This window comes from Ciona robusta, chromosome 6 (assembly GCF_009617815.1).
Source record: "Ciona robusta chromosome 6, ASM961781v2".
Taxonomy (NCBI): Eukaryota; Metazoa; Chordata; class Ascidiacea; order Phlebobranchia; family Cionidae; genus Ciona; species Ciona robusta.
Window position 1 is genome coordinate 1,453,916 of NC_143240.1, and position 19,993 is coordinate 1,473,908.

Consider the following 19,993-nt stretch of genomic DNA (forward strand, 5'->3'; position numbering starts at 1 on the left):
CGTTTTCCGGCCACGCGAGGATAAAGTAAGTTACATTTATTCATTCATTCATAATACCGTTTTAAGCAAGTGTTATAAACATTTTCAAACTCACAAGTACAGTTAAAGTCACTAAAACAGAAATATTTTCATTCTCTTCATCGTTTCATTTGGTAATAAACAAAATTATATGTTTTTTAAAAACGTTTTCCTGGCGACAGCTACACATGATTAGAGATACTTCTCGGTGGGGGTAAGATGGGACATGTTTTTTTATTTGGTAGTAAACAAAGAATATTTATTTGATACTATGTGCAGACTTTTTAGCATAAGGTATATTTCTAAACGTTGTTTATGATTTAAGTTTAATAGTACGAATTACCGAATTAGAAACCCTTTCTAGACCAAGACGTCAGTTTCAGCAGACTTAAAAAAACGCACTGGTTTAGTAGTAATCGGCGTTAACTCAAAAAGTGTTACCGGACATCGCTAATAAGCTTTTGACACATAGGAAATGCATTAGCAGTAAAAAGTAACTGGAAACACGCGAAATTCCAGCGCCTAATCACCGTTGATTGCCTACGCCCCGCTTTTTGTTGATAAGGCTTTTAAAACACGATGCAACTAAGCGCTGCCATTACACCACGAGCCAGCTTAGATGAAGGTAGTTCAGCATTACTTTTGGATTTAATCTCAAGCTTTAAGTTAAGTATTACTCATCTTAAATGAAATCTAGCTTTGTATTTCTAGTACTTAAGCATTACTACTTGATATGGTACAGTAAATTTATAATTATTACTATTATTATATTTGTATTACAATGTACCCTATTATTAATTTACAGTTCTCTTTTTAGTCTTATTTTAAAATTTATTTATCTTAGCTGATTATTATCAGAAATAACGTTTATTACGTCACTTACGTATACGTCACACGCGACGCTACATCGGTTTACACAATTTCTACGTTGGTTACGTCAAAATCGCTCCGTCATTTCGTCGTCGCGTTATGTTAGAATAACATCGTGTCATAACAACTTCGCATTCGCTTACGTCATACTTAGTTACGTCATCGCTAGTTACGTCATCGCTCGTTTACACACGCTTGCGACGTTACAATGCGGTTTCATTTACGCTTGCGCTTCGCAACGTTTTTCATGGGGCCCCATGCGCGCGTTTTTGAGTTCGCGCAAAGCACCGTATTTATATTTATTTTAATTTGTCTTTACATTATAATTTATATCTACTAAAGATGTCTATTTTTATTCATTCCATTATTATTTATATCTATTATAAATACCTTTACATTATATAGTACTGTGGGGTAAGATGAGACACCTTTAACACAACATACTACCTAAATATCCGGATCGTGTTTTAAACAATTAACAACGGTCTATCCGAGTCGTTAGGATACGGTTTTATTATTCTTGGAATGTTATTTGTTTATTACCACGTGGGACGAGAGAATAAAAAGGTGTCCCATCTTCCCTGACCCAATTATTTGCGCTTATGACGCGTGAGGCAAGAAAATCAAATACATCGTCATCACGGTAAGTTAAATCATAATTGGCGTTGTTACGTACACCTGTTTTTAATAGATGACGTCAAAAGATGTGACGTCACGAAGTGGTGAGGGCGCAACAGAAGAACCCACTTCGTAAGTTTTTTTTCGTCAATATATAGTAGGATGGGAGAAGATGGGACACCTTTTCATACTATTTTCTCGTCCCGCATGGTAGGAAACAAAAAAACATTCAAAGAAATATAAAACCTTATCCTCACGACTCTAACAGACCGTTATTATTTGTTTAAAAAATGGTCAGGGTGTTTGGATATTATGTGCTAAAAGTGTCCCATCTTCCCCCACACCACTATATTTATTTTTGACATAAGTGTTTAAAACGCTCGATATTTTTAGAACATGGTGTGTGACGTCACAGAGTCCAGCGACCGTACACTGCTATACCGGAATGAAGGTAATTATGATGTAATAATGTTAACTGTAACATCTATAGCGATTAAACTTGCAGAAAAGTCAAGAGACAAAGCTGCAAAAGAGAAGCGCAAGGTATAATAATGTATAATTTTTTTATTTTGTTTAAAAAATTGGGATATAGATGTTTTTATTATCTTTTATCGTCTCATTTGGTGATAAAAAAATAGTTACTGAATTATATAACCGTATCCTCACGACTCTAAAGGAAGATTGGGAATTCTTCAAAACACGATTAGAAAATGTGGCATATTATTTCCTAACATTATCCATCTTACCTCATTGTACAGCAATTATTATGCCATAAATGAAACTCGAAACTTTGTATTTTACTCTAAAGTCTTAAAGTCTTTAAGTCTTTAATTCAAAATTTATGCATCGTTGGAAAAGTAACAGACCATATGTACACTGTATAAAAAAGTAAATATAATATCATTTATTTGCAGATGGAGAATAAAGATGAAGACGCCGATAAAGGATACCGGTTTTGAGGTTTTGAGTATTGTCTACATAGTTGTGTATTGTGTGTATGAATGGGTGTTACATGGTATGCACTCTTATAGTGTTGCCAGGTCTATTCTTGGCTGTTACGCTCTTACAGTGTTGCCAGCCATTTTTCCTAGACCTTATAGTGGCCAACTATTTTAAAGTCACCACTATAGTGCATTTTGCATCTCACTGAAATAAATGCATTGAAACTATGGCAAACTTGCTGGATCAGATTTTGTTGTTGTACACTCTATTGGGTCTTTCTGCTACAAAAGTCGAATCTTTTAGCGATTCTGTATTGTTTCAATCACTTTTTGGGGGCGAAATGTTGGTACACAAATACTCTAAGGAGTATCTGCGCGTTTTATAATGTATACAAGGGTGGGGGAGATGGGACACCTTAAGCACATAGTATCCAAATATACAGACCGTGTTTTTAGTATCCAAATATACAGACCGTGTTTTTAAATTAACAGCAGTCTATGGGAGCTGTGAGCATAAATGGTTTAATAATTCTTTGAATGTTCTTGTTTACTCCCAAATGGGACAAGAAAATACCAAATGAAATGAGAAGATTGAATGAAAATGTGTCCATGCTAACCCCACCCTACTATATACGCTCAAATCCATTTCATTCAATGTTAATTTTAATGTGTTTTTTAGCTATATTAAAAAGCCTAATTGTAACGCTGGCCATGTTACAATTACGCTTTACAATGTGCCCTGCGTTCGGTGCGGTTATGTCGCTGTTTTGATTGAGTTTCAAAACGATCAGGTTGTTGCGTGGACGTCGCCGCCGGTAATGCTACGCAAGAAATTTGGGTCACTGCTATAGTACAGTGATGCTACGCAACACATTTAGGATACTATCAATGCGGTTCGTAACAGCCTGATGCAGTTTTGTAACGGTCATTGTGTTGCTTAACAGTCGAACGATATTATATTGCGCGAAAATATAACGAGAGTATCGCAGTACCAACATTGCGACTTAACTTTTGATTGAGACATACGGAGCCGTTATTGGCTTCGACTCCTTATGGCTGGAAATTCAATATGGTGTACACTGCAGATGATTCCTTTCTTTGTAGATATTTCAATGGTTATTTTCGCGTCTAATACGTTTTTGCTTGTCCCATTTTTGTATGATTGCGCTGTTGTGTTTGCATTGTGTGCAGGCTGTTGTATTCCTTTTTGTCTTTTACCATGTTTTAGGCCTATTATTGTGTGTATTTAATGTATTATTTTTTGTCTAGGGTTTCTTTAACCTACGTGGACAGTAACTTCCCGCAAGGGTTTTTGTCTAGGCGGGGTATCTTTAACCTGCGTGGACAGTAACATCCCGCAAGGGTTTCTCACCTAAGTAGAAACCCACTACCATTGGCTGGGGGCTTGTCGTGCCGTAGTGGCTTTTCACCAACGCCAGCCACACAAATTCCAAAGGTTTTATTTTAATATCTTTTTACTTTTCAGAAGGCAGCTCAAAAGTGGAATTATTGCAATGAAACTTTTTGTGATGTACTGCATATGTAAATAAATTAAACTAAACTGAAGTTCATTTTGATATTATCATTTTGGGAAACAAAGTTTAAACGCATCATTTTGGGAAACAAAGTTTAAACGCAAGTAGGTCGATTTTTGGTTCGCGCGTTGGCAGTAGAGGTGCACTGGCTGCGTCACAAGAAATCACACGGTTTGAATTTGTACTTCTTCCAAATAAAACTTGTTTGTGTGGTGGGGTACTGAAGGACTAAATCGTAGGTTCCTTGGTATGCCTCACTGTAGGACCTTACCCATATAGAGTTTAAGTGCATATACAATGTTGGGGTTATGGGTCATTCTGCCCTAAATCCCAGGTCTTACGGCATGCTTCACAGTAGAACTTCACCCGAACAAGCATGAGTTGGATAAACCCATGTTATAACCAGAAATTTATATCTGGTGTATGAAAACTAAATTTAGCATTTTAATGTCCTGCCCTAAAACAACAATCCAGAACCTCTCCCAAATGTTGTATAAGACCTTGTTTATTCTCATTAAAAACACATGTTGTTTTACACATCACGTTTTCTCTTTATTGTGGACAATACAAATTCCGTTGCTGGAAAAAACATTCAAGTAATAGGTATAATTAGCAATAGTGAAGCAACATTTAATAAAGAGGTGCAAACTTGGAAGTAGTATGATATACAGTATTTGTAATAAAAATATCTTTAGCCTTTAGAAAAAAAACAAACATTTACAGTTTTAGGGCATGTACCATACTAGTTTTTGGAATCTATATTTCATTGTTTGGAATCTATATTTCATTTTTTGGAATCTATATTTCATTTTTTGGAATCTATTATTTCATTTTAAGACCATTTCTGAAAAAAAGTATAATTTTTTTTACTTCAAATTGACAGCACACATATTTACATACTAGTGTTTTTGGAATTAATAGTTGATTTTAAAACCTTCAAACTGCTAGCACACATTTTTTTATCCGTTTTAGGAAAACTCAAAACCCACAGCACCATTCTGTAACAAAACAACAAAAACAGCAAAGTATGTTATGTATGGTAGAGTGCTCAATATTAAATCATGTCACCATTTAGATCTAATACGTCATAAGTTACCAAAACCACAACATTTGTAAAGCATAGATACGAAAAAAAGTTACAGAAACTGAATATTATTGACAAAAAGGAGGTTTTTTAAACAGTAGGACAAGTGGACTATCATATTCATACACATAAGTACAAATCATCAAAGCTTAGTCACTGAAACAGTTTAAACTAGTCTCGTCATATAGTGCTCATGTGATATGAAATGGAGTCTCACAATTTTCATAAAGGTTAACATCATTAAAATTTTATTATGAAATAAATGACCAAATTTTGTAAAAAAAATAAACAATTATAGCCAAAATCAACTGTGTACATTTTAAAATGATCAAATTTTGTAATAAAATAAGGAATTAGTCCAAGATGAATTTTCCACTTTTTAATTAAGGGCTATTAATATATAATTTATTTACTGTAAACATTTATCAATGGCGTTACAAATTTTCTTGAGTTTTGCTTCCGAATCGATATAGCCATCTCCGTTTTTCTTAGAATGAACCAGTGTTCCGTTAACCAAGACTTCCAAGTAGCCTGTTACTTCTGGGGTGCCTTCGGAAGAAAATTCAACTTCATTTTGGTCATAGTCTTTGGATAAATCATCTTTTAGTCGTTCGTAGCGTGGGCGATACCCTCATCCACCACAATAAACTACATGTATTTTCACTTTGTTGGGCATTGTAATATTTTGGTTGAATATATGATATAGGAGTCACTTAGTACTGAAAAAAACAGAAGATTTTGCATTTTGATAATATTTTTAATATTTATATTTGTCTCTTCGTTTATGGTAGCAAAGATTCAGAAATATTTTCAACCAAAAGATATATCGACAAAACAACAGTTGTTAAAACTGGCTTACAGTTAAAAACATATTTACATTTAAAAGTGTGGTCGCTACACTGCACTTAACAGACAAACAAGTCATTGTGTTTAATTATTTTCTAGTAAGATTACCACATTAAATCTTATATTTCCTGATCGGGTTTTCAACAATTAACAACACTCTTAAACTGGTCATAGATCACGGTTATATAATTCTGTAAATAATATTGTTTACTAGCAAATTTGACAAAAAAAGAAAATGAAAATATGTCCCATCTTACCCCACACTTTTATACTTTACATTATATTTCTGATACAGCAACAAAATTTATTTCTGCCTATTTTGAGCTACATAATTGCAAAAGGCCCTTTCAACACAACGACTACAGTAGGATCGATCTAACCGCTTATATAGCAACACAGCTAAACATGTGTGACTAAAATGCCACCTCAGTGTTTCCAACATTGTAGAAAGTTTTATGTACACAGAGCGCTACAGATATGTGGCGTTTGTTGCATTTTAAATTGGTAACACTGTGAGTCAGTACTGTTAGTAAATACCCCGGCATTGAAGCGTCGTTTATCGCACTCAAAGGGCACTTCATGCACATATAGCTACGTGTAACTAAACTAATACAATGCCGTTTCGAATAGAATATAAGTGGTACTTCACTATGGCTAAATCTGTATTCTTAACCCTTCAGTTTTTGCGTTATTCTAAAGCTAAACTGAATATACTTAATAGCTATTATTTTAGTTTTTCGTTTGTTGTGATTTAGCCAATCGCATAAAAACTTGCAACAAAACGCCGTTCTCACAGCGCTTGCAAGAACATAATTACTGTGAACGGAAATCGTTATTAATTCCTTCCGGTGTCGCATTTAAGCGATCTAACAGTTTGATCTTGGCATTAACAAAATTAACATGATTTTATCAAGAACATTCATATAGCAGTATCATTACAATACAAACTCTAGATAATTTGGAAACGCACATGGTAATGCCAATTTATAGCTACTGCAGCGTTCGGTTTTGCTTTGGTTTCTTTTAAATAGCAATTTAAAACTGCCTATTTACTTGTATATTATATATATTCATCTTTACAGAATTTTACTTTCGCAGCGTACGTGAAAACGTAGTAAAAACGTAGTACCCAATAACCCAAAGAGATAGTTTTAATGTTTATATACGGACTCTGGTTTTAATATCTTTGTTTAAACATACGCGTTACAACATATTAGTATATTTAAATTATACAAATAAATTATAACTAAAAACGGAGTTTTTGTTTATGACAGTCGCAACAAAAAGTGCATTCAGTTTTGATATTTGACCCCGCGCGGAAAAAAAAATTTCGATTGAATTTCTTCTAATCTGGTAACACTGTTTTTCGACGTCATTTCCTCTTTTGTAAATGGAAAATGAAAACTGTAAAGTTTTGTATTGTTAAAAATTCCTATGGTAAAACGAATCGGTTATTTACTTATTTTATCCCTTCAAATTCTTACAACAGCTCACCAAAAACGTGCAGAACTAAGTTATCTTTTTTAACCGTTTTGTCAACGAGTGGCGCATTCTAAAAGTGTAAGTGACCAATCCATTAAGAACTGTATATTGTTGTATAGAATCAACCGAAGACATTCGTACTTGGTGGAAGAAAATGTCGGAAAGTGAAGAAAATGCAACTGCTATCCAAGAAAGGGTAGGTTTTTTGTTAAATATTGTTTGTTTGTGTATTTTTATCGCGTTATTTCAGTATGCTTACTGTTTTAACTTAAAATTGTATTGTGCATTTATTTATGAACATTATATTGTTACGGTGGCATAAAAGTTGCTGGTAAAAAAGGTAATGTATATTTTTAATAAAAACCAGGATTTTATGTCTATTTTTGTGTGAAAAACATGTTTTGTTGGATTAAACGTTGTGTGTAAAAAGGTAACGTATATTTGTAATAAAAAGCACGAATATATGACTGTTTCTAATATGTGAAAACAATATCTTTTTGTAAAACATCTGAAATTTCCACATTGGTAACTGATTTTGTGTGAAAAAATTAAAAAACTCAGCTTTTGATGTCATCACTGCACGCCGCGATTTCGTACGGCAAGCTCGGCTCGGACTTCTCGCCACTCGGTGTCTCCACACACGCAATCTGAGCGGCGTGTTTCTTTGTCCACGTAAGCAGTGCTACAATCCACCACTGCTTTATGGTTGAAGATAAAAACAGGGTTTTTATTAAGGCATAAAATAGCCACTGTTTTTTTTTATAAATGTATCTCACTTTTAAACTTCCTAAACGTTTTTCCCCATTTTTTTACTAAATCACCAACAAATTTTTAATTAATTTGAAAAACAATTCAAATTTTATAGTTTTCATTTTTTTTGTAGTATTTATGTTTTATTTCTTGAATTTAAGGTTAAACATTTATTGTATTATTAGCGCTAACATTTTATTTGTGTTTTTTATTTCATGTATCTCTTAGATGAAAGATGGGGTTTCTAATGGCAATCAAATTGCTGAAGAGGTACTGCATTTAGACACTATATATAAATCTACTTCACTTATAAATATGCTACTGTAATAATGTGGAGAACAGTGTTTGATATTTATATACTAAACAAGACAGAATTTTGTTAAGTTATATGTTTGTCATTAAATCAGGGTGAAATCAACCATTTTTGTATTAGGATGTGTTATCTGTTAATAAAAAACCATAACTTTTTCATATTGTCACATTTTGTAATCAAAGAACTTATATATATATATACAAATTATTTGTGTTTTTTCACAGAGCTCCACAAGTGAAGACGGGAAAAAAGAGACTGCTGAAGCAGCTGCAGTGAAGAAAATTAAACGAGAAAACTTAAGAAAGTAAGAAACCTTACAAATTACATTTTTTTACGTATTCAGAGCTTAAAGTTTCAGTTTTATTTTATAATAATGAATTTACACTCTTGGTTTCAAGTATCATATTTTGTTACAGTGTAAATACTATATAGTTGATGTGCAAGTGTATATACTATATATGTACTGTAGTACAGTGGCGCAGCCAGGGGGTGGTTTTGGGGGTCCTGACCCAGCCCTTTTAAACCCCCCGAAAAAAAATTAAAAAAAAAAATTTGTTAACAATTTTTTGATTAGCCCCCCCCCCTTATTTTTTTCTGGCTGCGCCATTCTATATGTATATACATATATGTCTAAATGTAATCCACAGGAGAAGCACATCAGTTGATCGAAGCTCTTCTTCTTCTTCATCATCTTCTTCAGAGAGTGAAGAGGAACGTAAGAAGAAGAAAAAAAAATATCGGAAACGAAAATCTCGGTAAATGAAAAAAAAAATTAATATCAATTGTAAATATTAAGTTTTAGAGATAGCTTACTATAGGCCATAAAGATGTGTGTCTTTCGTAAAAAAGTAGGAGCACGTTTTTTTGAAGTTTTATTGGCTTAGTAAGTAATGGACTTCACTTATTTCGAATATAATGGAATTAGTGCTTTTCTGTAACACATATAGTTACACACCCAAATTAATAAAATAACATTTGTATTAAAACTAGATTTCTATTTGAATATGAGACTGACAATGCCATTTATGCAAAGTATTTATCTTTTAAAATATAAATATCTCATTTTTTATACAATTTGTTGGACTTTTTTGTCTGATATGTTTTCGTAGCACCAGATCCTTACTATTTTAGAACTATTACCCTGTTTTAGTTCTCCAAAAAGAAAACATACTAAGTCGAAAAAATCTCGCAAATCACGTGAACGAAGTGTTAGCAGCGATAGAAGTGCTTCACGTAGAACGAAAGAAAGGTAAAAAAAAATCATGAAAAATTCAAAAAAAATTTGGCAAAAATATTTTTTATTTTAGTAAATTTTTTACAGGTCCTCTCCAGAAGCAGAAAGGTTGGAGAAAGATAAAAAAAGGAATTCTGATGCAGAAAATTCTGATTCAAAAGATAATGACTCTAAAATGCAGTAAGTAATATTTTATTCTATATAGGTACTATGGCATACCCTAATAAATGCAGCAAATTATTGTTTAGTTTATTTTTCATGCATGATTCTTATTTTGTGCCCAAAAAATAGTTAAATACTACTAAAATGTTATTTCCGTGAATTTTTTTTTATTAGGCTGCTTCTGATTGGTGTAAGTCCAAAAATACCATGACATTTTAAGTCGAAGACATCACCCTAAAAAATATATTAGTCATAATTGAGTGTGTGTTAAAAGATTAACTAAGTTTTACATTTTTTTATCAGTAGACCACCAACTGCAACTGAGTCAAGACTTCTAAAACTTGCTGAAACAAAAATCGTGAAAGAAAAATCACGATCACGAAGCAAACGCAGATCACGATCACGAGACAGGAGGTCACGGTCACGAGACAGGAGGTCACGGTCACGTGACAAGAAGAAGCGCTCACGATCACGTGATAGAACGCATAAATCACGAGATCGCAGGAATGTATCACATGAAAGAAGATCACGTTCACGTGACCGCAGACGGTCTAGAGATGGAAAGAGACGATCACGGTCACGTGATAGAAGAAATTCTCGATCACGTGACAGAAGGCGTTCACGCTCACGAGAAAGAAGAAGATCACGATCACGTGATAGAAGCAGAAGGCGTAGATCACGATCACGTGATAGGCGACCAAGGTAAAAATATCATTATAATTTACTCCTATAAGTTTAATTAAAATTTCATCATTAGATCACGATCACGTGATAGGAGAAGAAGAAGATCACGTTCACGAAGATCAAGGTGATTATAATTTGTGATCATTTAAATAAATATTTACTAAATTTAGGTAATTTTATATAAACTATTCCAGTTTTTTGTGTGTTACAATTTAAATTAAAACAGAAAAAACAATTGTTTAAAAAAAAAAATTAAAACTTTTTTTAATAATGATGTCATAATAGGTCCTCGTCAAGCTCGCCGTACAGATTTGGATTCGATAAAGCGATGGACTCTCAAGAGAGATTAGCTCGGAGGTTGGAAAGAGCGAAAGAGCTCACAAGGATCAAACAAGAAGAGGAAGCAAAAAAGAGATCAGAAACTGGCCTTGTCGGACTCAAAGATACAGAATTAAGAGGTAAGTGTTATAGTGTGAAAAATTACAAGTCCTATATACTGGTATACATGCTTCAACAATTACCTAAATAAATTATAAAACCTGTATTTTGTAAGAACCTAAAATTTACCTAAAAAAGCTTGTAAAATTTGTATTTCTTAAAAGCTTTAAAATTTACCTAAAAAAACTTTTAAAATTTGCAACCTGTATTTGAACTGCCTTTTAAACACATTTAAAACAAATGTGTTTAAATTTTCTGTTTTTAATTACAGCTGCTATTGAAAAAGCTGCTCAAGCTATCATGACAACAAGTCCGAAAGATCCTGGATCAGTTGCTGTTCAGGTAATATTGTATTAAGAATTGTAATGCCACTCACATTTGGTTGATGTATATTCTAAAGTGATATTTCATTGACATGCGACATACATTATGACATAGCACATTAATTAACGCTTTACCCTGCTTTCTTCCCACTAAATGTAAATATGTTTTTAACTGTAAGTCCTAACAACTAATGTTTTGTTGCTATATCTTATCTTTTCGTTTAAAATATTTCTAAATCTTCACTACCGTATTCGTTAAAACAAATAAAAGTTATTTTTATTATCATTGTTTTACCCATTATATCATTTTACGCATTTTTTGCTTATTCTTGCAGATTTTTACCTGTAAACTAAACTATAAAATATCATAATACTGTATATTTAGACACACTAGTCTATGATTATGTTTTAATCTTTTCAGCCGTCTCCACAAATGCTGGCGTTGAAAGCACAAGCTGAAAAAGCAACTGGTATTACAATACCATCGTATTATAATCCAAATGTCATCAATCCATTATCGTATGCAACACAAGAAGCAAAGAGAAAGAAGCTCTGGTCAAAAGCAGAGGTTATTAGCCTTTTAATATTCATACACATTTTGTAATTGGAAATTAGTGACCACTGGGTTGGAGCAATTGCTGTTAAGTGTCTTACCCAAGGACACTTACGCCAACAATGGTAGCAGCGATAAACCCATTACCTCTGATTTAGAGGCAGCTGTGCTAACCACTTTTCCACAGTGCTGGTTATGTGATTTAGAGTACTTCTGTGTATAGGGCAAACTCAGGTATAAAATACATAATGTGCTGAAATGCACAGATGCCAAAACATTGTTTGGTCGCAGGGCATCCAGGCCTGCCTTGAAATCTCCACACTGCATTTAGTAAAGATTGCAACAAATAGGTTAAGCCTCATTAAAATTTGCGTCTAACTATCCCTGCCTCCCCTAAAATTTAAAAAGTTTGGTGCCTATGCTTCCTTTTTTTGCCAATATATTAAACAAAAACTTTTAGCCCCCAAAAATTACAAGAACTAATAAAAAAAATTTTTTTAAATGTAGGATAACACCACATCGCAAGCTACTACAACTGCTACTACAAGTACTAGTTCCAGCTCTGGGTCTGTCTGGAGTAAAATGACGTTAGGTGACAACAAAACTGATGAAAAGTTCGCAAAATTAATGGGCATAAAATCTAACGCAAAGGTAAGTTTTGTAATGTGAATAAAATTGAATTGTGTATGTTATTTAGTAGCATTTAAATGTCTTTTTTAGGTATATTATAGATATTCTTTCTTTACTACCAAATTGGACATAAAAAGAAAATAAAAGGAGTAAAAACATGTTCACATCGTACTATATATAACACAGTTAACTTTTATAATGAAAACATGAGCGATAAGTTCCGATGTTACCCCACCCTACTATAACGAATAGGCCATCAAAAAAATTAGTTTTTAACAGTACCTAAATTGGTTTTTAACAGTACCTATGTATACCCCCAATTTTTTATTGACATTAGAATAAAATGTTATGTTTTGTTGCAGGGTGTTGGGACAGAGGTTGATGCTGATGGCGTCATGAAGAAACAGCAAGAGCTAATGTCAAATCTAGACATGCAGTATCAACAAGCAAGGATAACTACACACACTCAGGTATTGTGTGTTGTAGTACTGTTTTTTTGCCTATTTTTGTATGTGAGTATGTGTTTAGCTTGTACAGTTTTATAAAGCCACTTTTTAACTATCATTTACACTTTCTGTATCTAATAATACAAAAAGTATAGGTAAAATAGTAAAAAATCTATATTTCCACTAAAAATCTATATTTCCTAATTGTGTTTTGAACAATAAACAACGCTGTTTTAGAGTCGTAGGGTTATATAATTCTGTAAAAATTCTTTGTTTACCCTTAAATGGGACAAGAAATGACCGTCAAAACATGATCTTACACCACCCTACTATACATATTTACCACTATTCTATACTTTACCAGTCAATTTAATGTTTTTTTTGCAGAGGGGTGTAGGATTAGGTTTTTCTTCTGCATATGTGAACCCAAATGCAGTAGCAGCCCAACAAGCTGCAGACAATACAGCACAGCCCCCACCTGCCACATGAAGACATTTATGAATATTTTGCATATTATTAATTAAACTGTAATCTGATGATGTAAATATGTCACGCTCGCTCGAAATTTGTAAAAAATCGTGTTCTTTTTTTAAGTTATGACCTTTTTAAAGGAGTAAAATCATGTAAAACAATCAAGGAGCGGGAAGGACAGCTGACATAACAAAGATAAAATGCTTCAAATTTTAAATATATTACCGTGTTGGTTCTTAGCTTAGAAAGCAAATGACATGGTGTGCAAATAGGTGTTCAATTTGTTAGAAAAATCAATAGATTGAGAATGTTTAGTAACAACAGTCTACTCGTGTATTTAAAAATGGTGGTTTATACTATTGTTTTCACATGAAATCTAATAGTTTAATAAAAAAGTATTTTTAAAGTAAGAAGGGAGTAATTAATATAGAAAAGTGAAATATATTACGTCTATGATGGTCACGGGAGTGGCGGATCTCGGAAAAAAATCATAAAATCGCAAGCGGATCGACAATTTTAAGATACGGAAAATCGGGAATCCAAAAGGGATTTTTGCGGGGATTTTAAAATTCTCTGTAAAAACATGTAATGGTAAATAATATGTTTGGTTTCTTTTTGACGTAAATTTATGAATATTTCGCTGCAGATTAGTTAAGGTTTATCATTCTAGTTTGTGTATATGTGCGTTTATTAAACGATTTCGCTGGAAAAATGGGCAGATATTGTTTCAGTTTGTGTTTTTATAGCAAGTAAATAGAAAAAACTCGTATTATAAGTGTTTGGTAAATGTAGAAAGTTTTTGCAACTACGTGATTAAAAAAGAGGGTGCAAAAACATTTTAGAAAGCCCTGGTATATCATATATAGCTTATTTAGAAGAGTTTAAATTTTAAAAGCATTTAAATTACACATACATAAATGTCATTGCTTTTTGTTGCAGCACTTCTGGGCGTTATTGCATTCTCTAGTTCGTTGTGCTTTTTACTATTTCCTAAATGTGAAATAAACCTCTTTCTAAATGAAGCCTATTCGACTTCTAACATTTGATGTCACTGGTACATTACTTTGGGTAAAACACACTGTAGGGCAACAATATGCTTTAGTTTTGCAAAAAAACTTCGACAAAAAATATGACCCTTGTAAGATGCAAAAATCTTTCGAAAAATCGTACAAAAGCCACCTAAAATTAAGCCCAATGTTCGGCCAAAATGACGGCCTTTCTTCTAAACAGTGGTGGAGTTCGGTATTTCTTGAAGCTGTCCTAAACTCCAGTGCAAAAGGCCTATGCAAAAATTCTGTCCTGCCAATACAATGCAACAGTGGTGCTAAGCTGTGGGCGCTATCCAATACCTCAGAAAATGAAGCTATTTCTTTGAGAAAAGCAGTTGATGATATATATTGGAATTTTATGTGGGAGCCACGAGATTCTGCCATAGAAGTTCTAAATGAAGTTAACAGATTAAAGAATGAGCTTGATTTGACTGTTGGTGTCATTTCTAACAATGATGAAAGAATAGAACATGTTTTAAAGTCTTCAGGTAAATAGCAAATTCGGCTCCCTTTTAAATTAGAGATTTTTACTTCGTATAAAAACAGCTCAAAATGCAGTATTGCATCTCAAATTATTGTAAGCATATTATGTAGATTCTCTTTTTTACAAGGTTTCATACATCATAAGTGTTCTATCATATACATCAAAACACATGTCTTAAAGTCAACCCATTTTCAGTTAGTTTTTTTTGTATAAATCCAAAATTGTATTGATAAAGTCTTTACCATAGGACGAAAAATTTAATGAGGCAACAGAATAGTTTTTTTATGTTTATACGTATGTGCTGTTTTAATTCTGCAGTACTTTGCATTAAAACTTCTTAGCAACATAAATGTTAGTAAAAGGTTTTTAACTTAAATTAATCAGTAAACACTGCTTGGTGCAGTATCTGTATTAATTTTATTTAGAATACATCTATCATTGTGGGCATATGTACAATAGGCACTTGTCACTTAACTGCAATTGTTTCAATTAATGGGAAATACAATATGGGCTTACATATATAAAACAAAAAAATGTGATACATAAAATGCATTCTATTATATTGCAGGGATTCCTATGCATTTTGATTTCATAATCTCTTCCCATAATTTTACCTTTGAGAAACCAGATCCCAGGATATTCCATGCAGCAATTAAAAAGGCAGGTAACGTCCGAACCAAAAAGCTTAAACCATCTGAAATGCTACATGTTGGAGATAGTTATGAAAAAGATTACTGCGGTGCTTTATGAAAAAGATTACTGCGGTGCTTTAAGTTCTGGGTGCAAAGCATTACTAATTGACCCTTTAGGTCTACAGCGTAACATTGTACACCCAAATCATTGTATCTCAGATTTAAAAGAAGTTTTAAAGCATATTGCATAGGAAAATTATCAATTTTTAAATTTTTTGTCTGTGCTATAGCCTAGTCAGTTAAATGCTTATTATTACAGTGTCAATTAATAATTATTAATTTTTTTTTAGCTAAGTTAATAAATTATCCAGTTTTGTGTGCTATGTCTAGTAAAATGATAATATGTATCTGTGCTTTCACTGTTAAATGTTGCAATTTTGATCTTTTTTATTGTATTTTTTTTCAAGTTGCAATATTACTACTATTATAAAGAAAATATTGCTATAGTTTCATGATTTTTACTAGTCTACCTATTTTGTAAAATTTACGTTTAGGTATAAAAACATTCATACTGTATCATTCTTATAAGTCAAATCTTTAGAATGTTTTAAAAAAAATTCATTGTGCATGTTCTATAAAATTTCTATGGGCAATGTGATGTAGGTTCTCACCCATATAGAATTTCCCTGATTTTTTGTTTAATTGCTATTTAATTTTCTGTATTTTTTGCTGCCATTATAAAAATTCGTTGGTCTAAGAATGCAGCCAGAATTCTGTATGTAGTGGGGTGGGGGAAAATGGGACACCTTTAGCACATAATATCCAAATATCTTGATCGATTTTGAAACAATTAACAACGGTCAATGGAAGTCGTGAGGATACGGTTCTATAATTCTTTGAATGTTCCTTGGTTACTACCAAATGGGATGAGAAAATAGAATAAGGAGGTGTCCCATCTTCCCCCACCTCCACTCTAATATATATATATATATATACTGTGCTAATTTTGTTAAGCATTTTGTATTATTTTGTTTTATTGCATAGTTCAAATAAAGTTCTAGAGTTACTAGGTGTATCCATTAATTTCTGCCTAAAAGTGTTAATTTTCTTCTAATTTGTATATATACATATAATATATAATATAAATTATTTTTCCATTATAGGTATAGGGGTAAATTTTGTTTTGTATACACAAATTGTTATTGGTAAGTCCATTATTTTCATGCTAAACCAAAAAAAAAATGCCCAAACCAAAAGCTGTATACAAGTCATATTATGAGGATAAGTACTTCTGGGTGAGACCTAGCTCTTTAGGGAAGCTGTTTGCTTTCTGCACAATTTGCAACAAAGACTTTAAAGTGTCCTATGGGGGTGCTGATGATGTATATCGGCACAGTCAGCGCGTTTATCATAAAAAACTATGCGCACAAATGAATGATGACCAAACAGATGACAATAAAATCTTACCACACAGCCATGGTCTGCGGTCCAGTGCCCGAAAGCTGACTTCTCAAAACCAAATCACTCTCGAAATCCACAAAACCGAACCAAATGGAGATCTTGTGTCTTTTCCAAACTATCCTTCATACTCATCAGAACACTCATACATACTGCCCCAAGCAAAAGTAGCCAGCCTTATAAAATCTTGGCTGGAAGAAGATTGCCCTAGCTTTGACTATGCTGCGCTTGCAGTTGGTGAAAAATACAATCGCGCTGAACTGTTAATAAAATCTCCCGGGATCGTATCGGGAGTCCCGTTTTTCGATGCTGTCTTCCAAGAAGTTGGATGTGAAGTAGACTGGTTGGTCTCCGAAGGAATGAAGATTGATGCGGCCTCGCTTCCTAAGACTATAGCTCTTATTAGAGGAGAAGCACGGAGCATTTTAATTGGTGAAAGGGTGGCGTTAAACTGCATGGCAAGATGCAGTGGCATCTCAACGTTAGCGCAAAGTTTTATAGAGAAAACAAGATCTCTAGGTGAGTAGTTTTTATGGGTTCAAGGCTCACTGCAGCTACCATTGTGGGTGCATGTGTTCTTGTGCAAGAAAACTGCAATTGCTTTAAACCAGTGGTCACTAATGGTGGTACAAATTATCAGGCGTGAAAAAAACTATCATGTATTTAGTTATATACATGGTAACTCGTAAACAGGCAAAAGGTGTATGAAACAGAGCATCTGTGGTATAACAACAGTCATTTTCCTGCCATGCGACGATATTACGATAAAGTATATTACATTACATACATACATTAATTCATAATTTATTCCTACAGAATGGAATGGTAGAATAGCTGGGACCAGAAAAACAACGCCTGGCTTTCGTTTAGCGGAGAAATATGCACTGGTTGTAGCAGGGGCTGATACACATAGATATAATTTGTCTTCAATGGTAATGCTTAAGGATAACCATATAAGCTCTTCTGGTAATGTATCAAGTGTAAGTATCACTGTAGGTTTAGGTATGAGTGCTCAGGTTTAAGATGCATTGCTACTATTGTGGGCGTATGTGTCCTTGGGCAAGACACTTAACGGCAATTGCTCCAACCCAGTGGTCACTAATGGGTTGTCCAAATTTTCGGCCATACATAAAAATAAAAAATACTCCTAAAAATATTCCCCCACAAAGTAACATACTTGGTAACTTGTAACCCAGAACGAGGTGTATGAAACAGAACACCCTTGTTATAACAACTGTCGTTTTCCGGCCAAGCAAATATAAAGTAAATTATAATCATTCCCAAAGCTGTATCGTATGCTTAAAACTCGTAAGCGAGCATGAGGTGAATGAAACAGAACACCTATGTTATAAAATTGACCCACCATTCATAATTTTGTGAATTTTTGTGATGTAATATTACCAATGTTTTCAACACCAATAGGCAGTAGAACGTGTGAAGTTTGCTGCTGGCTTCAGTGTCAAAGTTGAGGTTGAATGTCAGAGCTTGGAAGAAGCTATAGAAGCCGTGGAATCTGGCGCAGAGATCATTATGTTTGATAATTTCACCAGCGAAGTAAGTATGCTTGAAATTTGCTGGCTTTTATCTTCCACAAAGTAACATACATGGTAACTGCTAACTGATCGCGTATATCCTGATCGCGTTTTAAACAATTAACAACTGCCTATGCAAGTCAAAAGGATACAGATTTATAATTCTTTGGAATTTATTTGTGTACTATCAAATAGGTCGGTAAAATAGAATGAAATGGTGTCCCATCTTCCCCCACCCTGCTATACAATACTATTATAAATAACGTTAACTTATTTATCCTTGCTTGGTGGACCTACTTTATAACATAGGTGTTCTATTTCGTTCAACTCATGCCCGCTTTGGGCTTACGAGTTTTAAGCATACACCTTTGGGAGTGATATGTCTTTAATTTTTAGCATAACTGCATGAATGAATCTTATGAATGTAACTTACTTTATCCTCAAGTAGCTGTAAAACGACAGTGGTTATAACACGGGTGTACTGTTTTATACACCTCATGCCAGCTTACGATTTACCACGTATGTTACTTATAAATATCTTACTTTTATATAAAAGTCACACGTCTTTACAGGAGCTACATATTGAAATAAATTTAACTTACTTTATCCTTGCGTGGTTGAAAAACGACAGTGGTTACAACACAGGTGTTTTGTTTCATACACCCCATACCAGCTTTCGAGTTACCATGTACGTTACTTATCTTACTTTTATATAAAGTTGCACGTTTTTACAGGAGCTACATATTGCTGCAGCCGCCTTAAAAGAAATGTTTCCTAATGTAATTATTGAAGCCAGTGGTGGTATCACGGAGGATAACCTTGCATCTTACTGTGGGCCACACGTGGATGTCATTTCTTCCTCCAAACTTGTCCAAGGTTACTCTGTGGTGGATTATTCACTAAAAATAGTCAAAGAATAAAAATATAAAAAAAACTAAATTTTGTGGGGAATAAAACAGCTTTACTGTTAAGCGCAAATTTTAGATTTAATTTGCTCGTTTTTTTTGGTGTAGTTGGTAAAACAAAACACACACTCAATTATTTCGACTTTTGCCAACTGTTGCCTTCACTGTATGTTAAAATTTTATATTTCTCGTTCAATAAGTTAAATCATGTTTCAGTGAGTTTTTGTTGTTATAATGTAATAAGAAATAATTTTTGTTTCTCTCTTCACACAAAATAGTAAGAGGTGGTGTCCAATTTTTTTCGGAAAAATTATCAAACTAACATTAAAATCTTATGTGTAGGAGTATGTTAATACTTTAAACCAATTTTCCGTTTATTTTTAAATAAATATTTTTTCTGGTCGGTACTTTGAAAGTTTGAAACTCTGGGGATCTGGTTTAATAGGGCAGTCGTTTCCTTGCTGGCACGTAAAACGGAAACAGTGCTATTACTTAACCGTATTATATTACAAGCACGACTGGCCTACAACAGGCA

The 19,993-nt window shown here is 33.4% G+C and overlaps 5 protein-coding genes across 8 annotated transcripts; 4 read left to right on the top strand and 1 right to left on the bottom strand.

Moving 5' to 3' along the window:
- The first annotated feature begins 37 nt into the window (after positions 1-37).
- Positions 38-4,013, top strand: LOC149734752 (uncharacterized). The gene is made up of 4 exons (XM_089880198.1): positions 38-1,638; positions 1,900-1,957; positions 2,012-2,049; positions 2,421-4,013. Exons 1-4 carry the CDS (start codon positions 1,580-1,582, stop codon positions 2,620-2,622), a joined length of 357 nt encoding a protein of 118 aa, XP_089736324.1. The 5' UTR covers positions 38-1,579; the 3' UTR covers positions 2,623-4,013.
- Positions 4,014-4,998: 985 nt separating this feature from the next.
- On the bottom strand, positions 4,999-5,821 carry LOC149734753 (selenoprotein W-like). The gene has a single exon (XM_089880199.1). The coding sequence runs from the start codon at positions 5,740-5,742 to the stop codon at positions 5,476-5,478; it is 267 nt and encodes an 88-aa protein (XP_089736325.1). The 5' UTR covers positions 5,743-5,821; the 3' UTR covers positions 4,999-5,475.
- Positions 5,822-7,307: 1,486 nt separating this feature from the next.
- LOC149734754 (uncharacterized) lies at positions 7,308-13,520 on the top strand. Of its 3 annotated transcripts, XM_089879971.1 has the most exons (15): positions 7,308-7,590; positions 7,956-8,066; positions 8,373-8,414; positions 8,682-8,761; positions 9,105-9,212; positions 9,608-9,706; positions 9,779-9,871; positions 10,157-10,555; positions 10,611-10,661; positions 10,823-10,995; positions 11,247-11,317; positions 11,720-11,866; positions 12,359-12,502; positions 12,844-12,951; positions 13,315-13,520. In XM_089879971.1, the coding sequence occupies exons 3-15, from the start codon at positions 8,373-8,375 to the stop codon at positions 13,414-13,416; spliced, it is 1,617 nt and encodes a 538-aa protein (XP_089736097.1). In that variant the 5' UTR covers positions 7,308-7,590; positions 7,956-8,066; the 3' UTR covers positions 13,417-13,520. The 3 variants fall into 3 exon arrangements, with proteins under 3 accessions (XP_089736097.1, XP_089736095.1, XP_089736096.1); XM_089879969.1 differs by lacking the exon at positions 7,956-8,066; XM_089879970.1 differs by lacking the exon at positions 7,956-8,066 and having other exon boundaries at positions 10,160-10,555.
- A 236-nt stretch (positions 13,521-13,756) lies between these two features.
- On the top strand, positions 13,757-16,726 carry LOC149734755 (haloacid dehalogenase-like hydrolase domain-containing protein 3). 2 transcript variants are annotated; one of them, XM_089879993.1, is made up of 3 exons: positions 13,757-13,989; positions 14,629-14,935; positions 15,500-16,726. In XM_089879993.1, the coding sequence occupies exons 1-3, from the start codon at positions 13,987-13,989 to the stop codon at positions 15,679-15,681; spliced, it is 492 nt and encodes a 163-aa protein (XP_089736119.1). In that variant the 5' UTR covers positions 13,757-13,986; the 3' UTR covers positions 15,682-16,726. The 2 variants fall into 2 exon arrangements, with proteins under 2 accessions (XP_089736119.1, XP_089736118.1); XM_089879992.1 differs by lacking the exon at positions 13,757-13,989 and having other exon boundaries at positions 13,996-14,935.
- On the top strand, positions 16,706-19,865 carry LOC149734756 (nicotinate-nucleotide pyrophosphorylase [carboxylating]-like). The gene is made up of 4 exons (XM_089879978.1): positions 16,706-17,540; positions 17,838-18,001; positions 18,444-18,575; positions 19,288-19,865. The coding sequence occupies exons 1-4, from the start codon at positions 16,805-16,807 to the stop codon at positions 19,471-19,473; spliced, it is 1,218 nt and encodes a 405-aa protein (XP_089736104.1). The 5' UTR covers positions 16,706-16,804; the 3' UTR covers positions 19,474-19,865.
- The last annotated feature ends 128 nt before the right edge of the window (positions 19,866-19,993 follow it).